Raw genomic sequence first — 14852 nt, forward strand, 5'->3', positions numbered from 1 at the left:
GCGCGACGAGCCGAACGGGCGTACGCGGGTACGCGGGGTCACGAACGGGAGCACGGCTACCCGCGGGGGTACGCAAACGTACCGCGCGACCGTTCGTGGCGCCCAATTGCCTATTTAAGGGACCTGCTCCTGCTCCTCAGTGCTGTCCTGTCTACAGCGTTCCCGAGACTCCTGCTATCCGTTCCTGTGTGTGTGCTCCTGATCCTGTACCCGGCCTGTTCCTGGACCTTGCCTGTTTGCCGCCTGCCTTCGACCCTTTGCCTGATTGACCTCGCTTCTGCCTTCTGCTCTGTACCTCTGCTGCCCGATTGTTGCCGACCCAGCTCGTCCCTGACCACGCCTGCCTATCTACCTGAATTCCAGCACCGACTACTTCTGCGGTTCCTGCCTGTTCACCTGTGCCAGCTGTCCAGCAGTTCCAGTCCAGCACCCAGCGCTGGTTGCACCTGCCGTTCCAGTCTGCCACCTGTTCCGGCTTGCCTACTACCAGCTATCAAGCCTGGCACTTGTGTCCTCCGGACTCCTGAGTCCCTGTTCCCACCTCCAGGGGCTCTCGAGCCGGAGGCTTACGAGGCGCCGCTCCCTGCACGCTTGGGCTCTCCAACCAGGTACGTGACAGCCAGCCTGTTGGGCTAAAGAGAAGTCCTGAGTGCCCTCTCTTCTGGCAGAAGTCCAACTCTTGATCGACATCCTGGAGTTCAGGGTGATTTGGTTGTAGCAAGGTCCCAGGCCTCCTGCTGTCTAATGAGAACCTCCAGGGCCAGAGATAACTGACAACCTTCTGTATATGGTGGGTTGTGAGGCATCGTGGGTGCAAAGTAGTTAGAGTCACTTCTGATTGGACTGCAAAGTCTCTTGCTTCTGGATAGGCCCTCAGACAGCCTAGCAGCCAGATGTGCCCAGGATAGGTCCAATCTCCAGCCTAGCAGCCTGGGCAGTATAAAACACATCCACCCAGACAGCCGTCCATGTGGCACAGAACACCAATCACCTGAATCCACCAAAATATATAGGTTCTCCCAGCAGGCCAAGGGATTTAAGAAAACCCTTGTCCATTGGCTGAGATACCCCATATATCCATAATCTGACCTTGTATTGCCCTTCTCGTATCTAATGCCACCAAGTACCCGGCCACCTAGTGGCAGAAGAGAAAAGTGAATCAGTGCCAGACTTATTGATCATTTGATTTCTCCCTAACAAGTAGCCAAGATAGCTATTCCTGGCAGGTAAATTTAGGAGCAACCCTGCCTAAACTCCAGGGTGCTACACGGTTGCTCCTGAAGCTGTTTATCTCACCCATAAGGAAACCATATGAAGATTCAGTTGGACATAGGCCACAGCAGTGGATCACATCAACTGTCTGCAGCGCACATTTCAGTTGTGGAAAATTGGCAGGTAGACTTTCTCAGTCATTAGTGTATGTTTCCAGAGGGACACTCCCCTCCCCAAGAGGTGTCTCAAGACCTCTGTCACAGATGAGTGACTCCAGATGTGGATTTTCTGGCATCCAGGTTCAACAACAAGATGGACAATATTCTTTCTCATCTGCATTACAGGATCAAAAGGGAGGGTGTTCTAAAAATCCTCATTACACCAGACTGGCAAAGGTGAATGTGGTAGTGTACCTCATCATATTCTTTGTTGACGCTAACTATCGTTTACACTTGACTGGGCTGCAGTGGTTCCTAGTGCGGGTGGGGGAAGCACCCTTGGCGGCCCCCCTAGATGTGTCATCCGAGGCAAGCGCCCCCCCACCCCCGTTTTTCAGCCTTGATCTAGAACCAGCACCTCTAAAGATATGTTGGCTTTTATGTTTCTATCCTGACCAATTTCCTTTTATCTAAACCTTAAAGCTGTAGTTTAGCTCCCTAGCTTCAGTTACTTTACTCACCTATAATGAAGGATGTCCCACAATATGCAGGTTTGCTGAATCCTGTAGAAAGCCTCACTGCATGGGTGTCCTGTCCTCTTCCTGTTGCTGAACTTCCAGTGCTATGAAGATTAACAGCTTTGGGTTTCCAGGCTCAGCTGCACTAAATATGATCCAACGGGGGCATCCCCCTCCTGCCCTCTCCTCCATTGAGAAAAGTTCTTTAATTGATTATACTGCCTATAACACTATCTGTGAATGGGAGAGTGTCTTATCAGTCACAGGGTTCTCTCCCCTATTCAGACATAGTATGCATTGACCCTCAGAGCTCTGTGTGTGAATGACGCAGCCATGTGAGCGGAGTCCCATGCGATCACGCTACTTTCACAAAGTGACAGCTAGTACAGGGAACTTCTCCCCCTACTGCTGCCACATGGAGGGGACCAGGCAGAGGCTGCAGCACTGGGAACATGTTCCACCCTAAGGGCTAGTTCACAACACATGCAGTCCATTGTGTTTTTTCTGCAGCAAAATGCATGGAAAGTAGGTTATATGGTTTCCAATGGCATAGTTCACACCAGTGTAGTCAGTTACAGGGCTTTCCAGTCCCAGAAAAAAAGTAGAACATGTTGCATTTTTCCTGCACTAGACTGTACTGTACTGGCATCAAAAACCGGACCCCAGTACAGTGAAAAGAAAAACAGGAAAAAGAAAATAAGCATCTGGGTCAATTTGAAATATTATTTTATTGATGCCTAATTATGTTTACTGTATATACATCCTTTACATACCTTCTGAGCATGTTCTAAGCTAGGTAATTGAAATCCCACTTACCTTTATGCTATTGCTGTAATGAATAGGGTTCACCCTTTTTTGGAGTTCAATAAAAATTATATTTGAATAAAAAAAAAGCATCTGAAATGTATCTGGAAACGCACCAGGACGCGCCAAACCGACCCAAACCAAGATGCGCATGCGGAAACGCATCCAGAATGGATTGTTTCTCGTGCGTTTTTGCAGAACCAGACCTTAAATTGGGTGGAACATGTAACATGTTCCCAAGATGAATTTACCCTTTAGGCCGGGTTCACACCGCTGCGATGCGGGAACGCCGCGAATCCGAGGCATTTTCCCGCATCGCATTACTCCCGCCGGCAGTTCACACTGCCCTATGCGGACGGCTGGGAGTGTCAATGATATGTTAATGACACCCCCAGATCCGTCCGCATATCGCAGTGCGATCTGCCGACTCGCACAGGAATCGGATTGCATGGTGTGAACCCCCATGCGATCCGATTCTGTTGCGGACCAAAAAAAGGGTCCCGTGCGAGTTTGCTGCGGGAGCGATGCAAATTCAGCCATACTATCTGTATGGCTGTACTCGCATCGCTACGGAGATCGGATGTGATTTGCGGTGCGAATCACATCCGGATCTCCCCCCGCAGCAGTGTGAACCCAGCCTTAAAGTGTTATTAAACCCACAACAGTAAAATCAGTCTGTATATGCAGTAAAGCAGCGGTTTTCCACCTCAATCCTCAAGATAAAATAGCTCTTATCAATGCCATGTCATTGATATTGATTTAAAGCAGCTGTGCAAAGTAAAGTAAAATCTGAAAACATGGCCCAATGGGATTACTTGAGGACTGAGGTTGAGAACGGCTGCAGTAAAGCATGCTTGCTATACTCACTGTGGAACCTAAGGGGCTTATCCTCCGCATTATGTAAAAATGCTGTTTGATCCTGTCTTCTCTGATCCTCCTCTCCTTCCACTGTTCCCTGATAATTTCCTGATAACACAGAACCTATGGAGTCAGGCAACACATGCTCAGTTTGGTGTGTATTGCTAGAGAGGTTTATTTTTTTCTTGGGAGAGGGCATGTGATCAGCACAGCACCAATCAACACTGTCCAGACAGAGGGTCAGGGGTCCTGCAGTTTCATAGGACAGTCAGAGGTGAATGAAAACTCCTATTAAAAACTTTAACCAGTGCTCAGCCGGAAACTGAGGTTGGGTTCACACCAGTGCAAATTGGATCAGGGTTTCCCAGTATCCAAATACGCACACCAGGAGATCATGACCACTTCTCTATGGAACCGGTTCATGCATCTTCGGAGCAGCTCCAGTGTGAATTGCACAGGAGTCCTATGCATCATCTGGTCCATTCCAGGTCTTAATTCAGCCAAAAATCTTGGCTGAAATAGGACCTGAAACAGTGAATGGAGACGCACCAAACCCCCTGCTATAAGCCACTCCATTACCCAGTGTGAACCCAGCCTAGAACCCAGCATAGAAGTCACTGCTATATACTGCTGATGAGAAAAGGTATTTAGCAGTTTAAAGTTACTAAAATAATTGCATTTCCATGTTCTGTGTACTGTGGGAGACCAGATATAGTGAATGCAGGGTCATGGGTTTAGTAACATTCTAAGCCAACCAGCAAACTCAACCCTGAACTTCAAAATTAGTCACTTATCCCAGCAATAATTCTAGATTCACATTCAAAATTCTAAAACTTTTACAATCTATCATTACAAAAATTTTCACTGACCAACATTTTACTTCAGGTTATTATTTTACAGGATTTATATGGTGCCAACAATTTAAGCAGCACTTTACAAAATAAAGGGATACAAGACAGTTACAATACATATCAATAAAGAAGGATTACAAGGGTCTGGCTTGTGGGAGCTTACAGTCATTAAGCCTTAAGAATTATAAAAGTGTTAAACACATGAAGCCACCAGTTGGTATTATTGTGTATATATGCCTACTAAATCTGTATGTAAACATTACAAATATCACTGTCACATTCATGTTCATGGAGTGAAGAGTAAAGCTTCGTATACACATGCTTAGATTTTCAGACAATTGTTCATCCGTTTTTTGTGGCAGGCTAGTCTCATGTCGAAAGTGAAGAGGTTACTCACAATACGAAAATTTTCATACGACAGAATACAACTTCAGAAGTGACGTAATGTGTTGAATCATTTTGCATGTATTCTTTCGTTTCTGAGCATGCGTAGTCTTGCTCTTACGATTTTTTTTGTACGAAAACCGTATTAATGAAAGGAAAATCGGATGTTGAGTTCACATCCCGACAAAAATCTTATAGTGTGCACATCCAGCTTTTTGTCTGACGAAAAAGCGAAATCGGCTGTCGAAAGCACTATACTAACGATCTGAAAACTGGCAGATAGCTCATCGTACAAATTTTTCCATCCGATTTTCATATCGTTTGAATGGGCCTTAAAGTGGAAGTAAACCCATTAAATTAACAGTTTAAAAAAACATTTACATTCCCGGCATGCCAGAAATGTAACTGTCACATTGGTTGTGCTCTCAACCAAACTGTTAAACCATCCAATGGCTGGTGTCATAACTGATCACATGTGCAACAACATGGCAGTTGAAGATTAAACAGAGGTCAAGATGGCAGCTTCCTTGGCTGAAAATGATAGGAGGGTTTACTTCCACTTTAAAACTAACACTATATACTAAGCAAAGAATCAGAAAGCATCACAGCTCCACCTTGTGGAGAAGAGCAGAGTGACACATCTCTATCACATAGGTACATTCTGTGTACCCTGTACCTGTCTAATAGCAATGTCATGTTATTTAGTATTTCTTTGATCACGTGTGTGTGCTATTGTTTTTCTGATCTGTGCTTGGCAGGACTTTTGAACAAAAGGTCTGTTGGAATATTTGTCTGGCTTGGTTGTGCGATTCTTCATCTTTTTGCTGAGTGAAGTGAAAAGTTCAGATTTCTTCGCCTCCCAGTCCTCATCCACTTCATCCAAGGGACTTCCTTCCAGCTCTGCAGCCAAGCGATAATCTCTGCATTCCCCCTCTGCTCTGAAAGTAAAAATATTACATGAATCTATTAATAAAGTAGCATTAAATCCAACATTTTTAGTTTCTCTTTTATTTAAGAATTGAATACATATTGCTGCTTTTGTACCCTTAATGAGATATTCTTGGCTCAGAGACATTACTCATGCATGCGCAGTTAACTCTACATTCATGGCACACTGCTTGTGCCATGACTGAAGAAAGTGGCATGCCAAAATTGTGACTCCTTTGCTCATACGAGGGAGTGACATTGTCGCAGCCAATAAAGTATTTTGAGAGCGCAAAGCCAGAAGGAAGACTGGGTAAGGATGGAAGCATCAGCAGCTCAGCACTGGAGGGCTTTGTTTCACTGGTAAATATGTCAATGTGCTAGTATGTGGTTTATACTAGTACATTATGGCATTGACCACCTGGGGCCCATTTAAAAAAAAAAAAAAGCAAGCGTGAGCTTAATAATGCTTTAATAAACATATAATGCACTGATAAAAATGATTCTGCTGGCTTGTAATTTTAACATAAATATTTTATAATTTTCAACATAAAAATAAATGTTAATTTATTTAATTTGATATTGTAAGCCCTTACTTAATTTTCAGTAGTCCTTAAAACACACCTTTTACATTTACAATAATAATGCGTAATATTGAGTAATCTAAACAAAACTTTTAAGCTATGTAGATTTCCATATTCTAATTGAGTTACATTTACTTAAAAAAATTATCTTTTCGTTTGACTGAAATTGCAGGATGCATGTTTGCAACGAGTTTTGATGCTGTATAGTTTAAAGAGTTTGGCGTCTTTTGGAACTTTGAAAGCCTGCACAAGGAAGTTGCCATACATTTGAGGCCCATCAGGACAAAAGAGCGCCACCAGTGACAAGAATTTTTCCATATCACTACAAAGCCATGCAATGACATTGAAAGGTAACAGTGAACATTGAACAAATTATCGTTCACATGTTTAAAAATGTTGCTTAACATACCATCCAAAATGTTTATTTTATTTGCTGATTAATATATTTATAAATATAAATTATATTTATAAATGGACATACATTTGTTACATATTACATAGTTAGGTTTAAAAAAGACACAAGTCCATCCAGTTCAACCACAAATCGTATAAACCTATTGAGGCAACTCACTTGTGCGCATGCAAAGTTTGCGCTTACTGCATTCTGCAGAAAGCAACCAGGATGCAGGGCAGGGGACCGCCAGCTGTTAAGCTTAAAAACTATTTTGCACCACAAAAATTAATGTTTCAGCCGTTTCGTTTTTTTGAGACATTGGAATTCAAATTGAGATTATGTAACATCAAGTCCCGCCCACTTTGCACCCAATGTTATTAAAATTTTAAAACAAAGATAGCATTTGTTTGCACTGCATCTGTTCCGATTTGTGCTGCAAAAAACGGATGAGATATTGCGCATTATAGTTGATGAAACCTCTCCCACTTTGCACCACATGTTATTATATTTTAACCACTTGACCACTGGGCACTGAACACCCTTAATAACCAGACCAATTTTCAGCTTTCGGTGCTCTCACATTTTGAATGACAATTACTCAGTCATGCAACACTGGACCTATATAAAATTTTTGTCCTTTTTTTTACACAAATGGAGCTTTCTTTTGGTGGTATTTAATCACAGCTGGGTTTTTTATTTTTTGTGCTATAAAAGAAAAAATACAGAAGATCCTGTAAAAAAATAAATTTTTCTTTGTTTCTGTTATAAAATTTAGCAGATTAGTAATTTTTTCTTCATAAATTTTGGCCAAAATTTATACTACTACATATCTTTGGTAAAAATAAGTACAAATTGGTGGATATTATTTGGTCTTTGTGAAAGTTATAGAGTCCACAAGCTATGGTGCCAATATCTGAAAATTGATCACACCTGAAGTACTGACGGCCTATTTCAATTCTTGAGACCCTAACATGCCAGAAAAGTACAAATACCCCCCAAATTACCCCTTTTTGGAAAGAAGACATTCCAAGTTATTTAGTAAGAGGCATGATGAGTTTTTTGAAGTTGTCATTTTTTCCCACAATTCTTTGAAATATCAAGATTTTTTTTACTTTTTTTTTTTTTTTTCACAAAATTGTCATATTATCAGTTTATTTCTCACACAGAATATGCATACCACAAATTACACCTCAAAACACATTCCGCTATTACTCCCGACTACGGTGATACCACATGTGTGAGACTTTTACACAGTGTGGCCACATACAGAGGCCCAACATGCAGGGAGCGCCATCGGGCGTTCTGGAGCACCCAGGACAATTCTTACATTTCTCTCCTACATGTAAACATCATCATTTATTTGCTAGAAAATTACATAGAATCCCAAAACATTATATATGTTTTTTTAGCAAACACCCTGGAGAATACAATGGTGGTCGTTGCAACTTTTTATCTCGCACGGTATTTGCGCAGCAATTTTTCGAATGCTTTTTTTGGGAAAAAAAACAGTTTTGTGCTTAAAAAAAAAGTTAGCCCAATTTTTGCATAATGTGAAAGATGAAGTTACACCAAGTAAATAGATACCTAACATGTCACTCTTCAAAATTGCACAGGCTCGTGGAATGGCGCCAAATGTCGCTACTTAAAAATCCCCATAGGCGACGATTTTTTTTTTTTTTTTACTGGTTATATGTTTTGAGTTACAGAGGAGGTCTAGGGCTAGAATTATTGCTCTCGCTCTAACGTTCGCAGCGATACCTCACATGTGTGGTTTGAACACCGTTTTCATATGTGGGCGGGACTTATGTATGCGTTCGCTTCTGCATGCGAGCACATGGGGACAGGGGCGCTTTAAAAAAAATTAAAATTTTATTGTTCATTTTACTTTATTTATTTTAGTTTGACATTTTTTTCCCCAAAAATAAATTTTTTGATCACTTTTATTCCTATTACAAGGAATGTAAACATCCCTTGTAATAGGAATATGGCATGACAGGTCCTCTTTACAGTGAGATATGGGGGTCAATAAGACCCCACATCTCACCTCTAAGCTGGGAAGCCTGAAAAAAAAAAAAAAAGATTCTGGATTTGATCGTATTGGCGAGTCGGTAGAAGCACCGGAGGGCGGCGGGAGGGGTGTCTATGGCTGGGTATTGCAGGGTATCACTGACTATGGCTGGGTATGGCTGGGTATCTCAGAGTATGGGTGGGTATCTCAGAGTATGGCGTTGCAGAGTATTGCGTTGCAGAGCATTGCAGGATATTGGAGGGTGTTGTAGAGCATTGCAGAGTGTTTCACGGTATTGGTGGGTGTTGCAGAGCATTGCAGAGTGTTGCAGGGTATTGGTGGGTGTTGCAGAGCATTGCAGAGTGTTGCAGGGTATTGCAGAGTGTTGCAGGGTATTGGCGGGTGTTGCAGAGTGTTGCAGGGTATTGCAGGGTATTGCAGAGTGTTGCAGAGTGTTGCAGGGTATTGGGGGGTTAATTTTCGGTGAGCAGCGATGTGGGCACTGCAGATGCAGCCCACATCGCTGCTGACACCGATCTCTTCCCCCTCCGCTGTTCCGATCGGTACAGAGTGGGGGAGCGAGGAACCGGCGTCATAACATGACGCCAGTTTGTTTACAAGTGATCACTCCGTCATTTGACGGAGCGATCACGTGGTAAACGGCCGCTATTAGCGGCCGTTTACCGTGATCCATGATGCTCTCGAGTGCGCGCCACAGGGGGCGCGCGAGAGCGGAATTCTGGGAGGACGTCATATGACGGCCTCCCAGAGTTAAGAAACCGCCCTGTAGCCGTCATTCGGCTATAGGGCGGTTGTTAAGTGGTTAAAAACAATTCTACAATTTCTTTGTGCTGATTAGTATCACAAAAGCAAACTTTCGGTTTTTGAGATATTGGACATTCAACATTGGATTTGCACTATTTGAACTATGTTATTACATTTCATATTCATGCTGCATTGGCAGGAAAAACAAGCATATTGGTATAGTGTATTTTTTCATATAGCACTTCATTTTATATCAGAAAGAATGATTATGGGACTCAATTATGCTTTTTAGCCTGAGATACCCTGAAAACCTAAAATATACCTTTGAAGTTTTTCAGAAGATCTTTTTATAGCTATATGTTGTGTGGCAGCAGGCAGGTAAAATCACCTGGTTGTATCCAGGATGGTAAATATGTGTGTCCTAGATTCAGGCTTTATGCAGACTTTTACAATTAGAGGGGAAGAGTTAATGAGCCCAGCTGAAGTAAGTGGGCTCATTAAGGCCCCTACAAAAAACCCCAGCATGCATAGGGAGATGCTCCATCCTGGAACCAGTTTTGTGTGTATAGACTGGGGAGTCTGAGATCTGTTCTGTGCGGTGAGTTAACGCCTGTGTGGCAAACCCCTACAATAGAGACAGGGACTGGGGCAGCACAAGGCTGCACCCAGTTGTTAGACAGGGAGTCTACGTGTGTAGTTAGAGGTCAAGCTGACCAGGATTTATTTTCTTGTTTTATTTTGTTTGGCTGTTATATGTATCACTGCATGTAGCCTAAATAAACCGGATCTTTTGTTTTTTGAACCTACACCGCTGTCTGCTGTGCCTGACTTTGTGTTGTGAACCCATCCAGGGGGTCACACACACCCGCTACCGAGCGAACCCCTCACAGTTGGGAATCTATCTTCAAAAGTTCACACTTTAACTGCTTGCCGACCAGCCACCATCGTTATCCTGTGGCAGGTCGGCTCTCCTGCGTAAACCGCTGTAGGTGTACATTTGTGTTTGCACAGAAGATAGCGTGTTGCGGATCCGACTCGATGTCCACCAGCAACCCGTGATCGCGGTATACAGAGGCAGAATGGCGATCTGCCTATGTAAACAAGGCGATTCCCCTGTTTTTCCAGATGACATGTCAGAGATCTTGTGTTCCCAGTGATCAGGAACATCGATCTCTGTCATGTCCCTGGTAGCCCATCCCCCCTACAGTGAGAACACACCCAGGGAACACACTTAACCCCTTGATTGCCCCTTAGCAGGGGAGTTCCTAGGTAGCAAAAAGACCAGGGGAACGGGGGGATGAGGGCGGTAGTGGCACAGGATTTTTTGGCTGGGCAATGGGGGAGGGCTCACTTGCTGGTTGCTGCCTGAATTACCTGTGCCCATCAGTGCTGACCAATAAACTCACCTGCCTGACACACTGACCATTACACTGACCTACCTGACATTCATACACTGACAGTAGTGACATACACTGACCTACCTGACATACATACACTGCACTACCTACCTGACATACATACAATGATGGTAGTGACATACATACATTGACCTACCTACCTGACATACACTGATCTACCTGACATACATACACTGACTGGTCCCATCATTGGACCAGTGGCACATCCATCATAGGAGCTGCAGGCTCCAGAAGGCGGGACCTGCTATGTCACTTGGCCGCACTTCATATCGGTTCCCGCTCGGCGGCAGCACTCGGGGGGTAACAATACAATGGTGCATGCCTGAGACCCGGGGCTTTTCGGGGACCCATTCGGAGCAGTGGCTCTCCCGACGCCACTGCTCCCTAATGTTAACCCCTTCCCTGACAGTGTCATTTATACATTAACCAGTGCATTTTTATAGCACGGAGCAATAAAAGTCCCTAAATCTATCCCATAGTTTGTAGACACGATAACTTTTGCTCAAACCAATCAATATATGCCTATTGCAATTTTTTTTTACCAAAACTATGTAGAAGAATATATATCGACCTAATCTGATGAATACATTTTTTTTTTTTTTTTTATATTTTTCAAATATTTCAAATATTTCAAATCCTTCCGGGGCTGAAGTTAGCAGCAAAAGGGTCACTGGTTCAAATCCTGACCCTGACTCTACTTGCCTGCAGTTTGCATGTTCTACCCCGTACCTGTGTAGGTTGTCACCCACAATCCATAAATACTAGGGCCAATTTCCCTACCGGCATGGTCTTTGGAGTGTGGGAGAAAACCTACAGTGTCAGGGCTGGCTTAGCCCTTCCTTCTCTGGGCTGGCTGCTCAGCTGTCGGCTAATTGCCAGCTCTAATCTCTCTCCACAGTTACCAGCTGTTCCTGATCATGCTTGTCTGACCTGCCTACTTAAAGCTGTCCAGCTCACTTCACCTCTGCCTTCGCCTTGGTCACATCAAAAGAAACCATCTCCTGTGGTTCTGTTTAAAGACTGGCTTGCTTCTGGCCTGGCTGATTACCCGATCTGGTTATTGAACTCTGGCCTGGCTGACTACTCGATCCGGTTACTGGACTCTGGCTATGCTTTGACTATGCTTTTTCTATTTACCTTTTTATTTTTATTTAACAAACAAGTGTGATTTAATTGTACTTCTGTCTCAGTCTGATTCATGGTTTCTGACACAAAGGCACGGGGTAGAACATGCAAACTGCAGGCAAGTAGAGTCATGGTCAGGATTTGAACCAGTGACCCTTTTGCTGCTAGGTGAAAGTGCTAACCAACTCAATTTTTCCAGTTTATAGACCATAGGTTCTATAACTTGGCTTTACTTAAACCTATGGTCTATAAACCGGAAAATTTAGTTGGCTTTACTTAAAAATATAGTTCTAGACAAGTTAAGGTATATATTCCTAACTTAAAACACTATGGTCTATAAACTGAAACAAATTGAGTTGGCCTTACTTAAAACAACAAAGATGAAAACATGAAAAGACTAATGAGTCAGATAAAAATACATTTACATATACAATACATAATTGAATATTATCTTCAGCATAATTGACTGCATTCGGATCGGGTCAGCACCCTGGGTTTTTATTTGTATATATCATATATATTTTTTGTTGTGTTCTGGCTGCTAGTGTGCAATTCTATTTCCGGAGCTGTGATGTGCCTAGGGGCCCTTCCTCTTTTCTCCACGCTTGTGGTCGTGGAATCGTGGGCGGGTCCCTTATCGCATCAACGCCACGCCCCGCACGCCGTGCGCCTGACGTCACTTGTTGGCGCCGGGCGGCTGGCTTGGCGAGTGTCCATCTGCTATCAATATGGGGTAGATGTGGTCGTTGGCCGCCGAACCCTGTCATCTGTTTGAACGCTGACGCCGCCTCCTCCTTAGATCTTGCAGCGTGACGTATGTGGTCTCTGGGGCTATATAGCACCACCAGTTGATACACCCCGTTTGAGCTGTCTCCCTCACAACCTCATTGTATCCTGTTTGACACTTATTTGCTCTAGCCATTGGTAATTATGGGCTGTTTGGTTTAATTTTAACTTCATTTATTTTCGTTTTTTACTGCTCACACTAGTTTATTTATTTTCACTCCAAGGGTATTTTATCTATTGGGTTGGGCTATATGCCTCCCCTCACTTCAATCACTTCACTCATTGATTCTATCACCCTCTGCACTGTAATTCCGATTCACTTATACTTATTTTTGTATAGACATATCTACATACCTATTTAATTTACCCCTTTATAGAGGTCTCTCGGAATTCCTCAACATGGCTACTTTGGGATTACAGTGCCTTAGAGTTCGTCACCCCCGATTAACTGTGATGCCTTGTGGTCTTTGAGATTTCTGCCTCAGCTCCGGAGAAGATTTGTTTTCACAGCGTCCTTACTTGTTAACGTTTTTTTCTCCTCAATTTACAGTCCCATTGAGTGTTTGGGGGAGCTGAGTTTCTCCCCTCTCTCTGTTCCTCTGCCCTTTTGTGCTGTTCTTGTTTGATCCTCATGCATTTACTTATCTCTTTGTAGATAATTTTAACCCCTGGAACTGCTCTTGATGAGTGGATGAACTCCACGAAACGCGTAGATCGCTTTTATGCTACCATTTTGCAAGCATATGTCTTAAATTCCCCCCCCCCCCCCCCCCATCTTATCTATGTTTTATGCTTCAATCACTTGAAGACTATTTCTGCTCTTTTTCTAATCATGAATTGTATTGAGATGTTGATTATTACTGTAAATCATGTCGCAATATGTGCTTGTATATATTCTTATATGAAATATAACCTATTGATATCATTATTTATCATGTTATTACTTTATACCTTCTGAATTCCTTAACTTAACCAATGAATTTCGGACATGTCCTTGCATACTTGTAACTGATGTGTTTACCTCTATCCTCTAATCCTATTTTAGAATCTATACATGATAATCTATTGTTAATGTACAACGTTGCTAGTTATAGGCAGTAAAAAACAGCCCTGAATCATTTGTGGTAATATAATCCCCACCGTAACAGCCCTTATGGTCAGCGGCAATGGGATTTGTTATTCCAAAGCATTGGTGGTTAGTGACAAGTCAATGTACTTTTTGTGAATATATTGTTTATATTATCTCGTGCAAGCCTTGCTCTTACTATTAAGCTGCAAGAGCCAGATATGAAAAAATCATCTAAAGATATATGAATAGAAAATGCTCTATGGTGCCAAATATTACAAATATTTACATTCAACAATAAACCTACAGTATCTCACAAAAGTGAGTACAGCTCTCACATTTTTGTAAATATTTTATTATATCTTTCATGTGACAACACTGAAGAAATTACACTCTGCTACAATATAAAGTAGCGAATGTACAGCTAGCTTGTATAACAGTGTAAATTTGCTGTCCCCTCAAAATAACTCAGCAAAAGTGAGTACACCCCTAAGTGAAAATGTCCAAATTGGGCCCAAAGTGTCCATATTTTGTGTGGCCACCATTATTTTCCAACACTGCCTTAACCCGTTTGGGCATGGAGTTCACCAGAGCTTTACAGGTTGCCACTGGAGTCCTCTACTACTCCTCCATGACAACATCACGGAGCTGGTGGATGTTAGAGACCTTCCACTCCTCCACCTTCCATTTGAGGATGCCTCACAGATGCTCAATAGGGTTTAGGTCTGGAGACATGCTTTGCCAGTCCATCACCTTTACTTTCTTCTTTAACAAGGCAGTGGTGGTCTTGGAGGTGTGTTTTGGGCCCAGTTTTCGAAGGGAGGGGTCATGCTCTGCTGCAGTATATCACAGTACATGTTGGCATTCATGGTTCCCTCAATGAACTGTAGCTCCCCAGTGAGGGCAGCACTCATACAGCCCCAGACCATGACACTCCCACCACCATGCTTGACTGTAGGCAAGACACACTTGTCTTTGTACTCCTCACCCGGTTGCC

The 14852-nt window shown here is 43.0% G+C and overlaps 1 protein-coding gene across 1 annotated transcript in view; it reads right to left on the reverse strand.

The window, feature by feature from the left end:
• Nucleotides 1-2597: 2597 nt before the first annotated feature.
• ANKRD66 (ankyrin repeat domain 66) overlaps nt 2598-14852 on the reverse strand; it is a 43837-nt gene continuing 31582 nt past the window's right edge. The window contains exon 4 of the mRNA XM_077488931.1: nt 2598-5723. Coding sequence (XP_077345057.1) covers nt 5483-5723 — 241 coding nt within the window. The 3' untranslated portion in view covers nt 2598-5482. The remainder of the gene's footprint in view (nt 5724-14852) is intronic.

Source organism: Lithobates pipiens, unplaced genomic scaffold, assembly GCF_037356315.1.
Source record: "Lithobates pipiens isolate NorthernLeopardFrog02 unplaced genomic scaffold, aLitPip1_a1.2 Scaffold_18, whole genome shotgun sequence".
Taxonomy (NCBI): domain Eukaryota; kingdom Metazoa; phylum Chordata; class Amphibia; order Anura; family Ranidae; genus Lithobates; species Lithobates pipiens.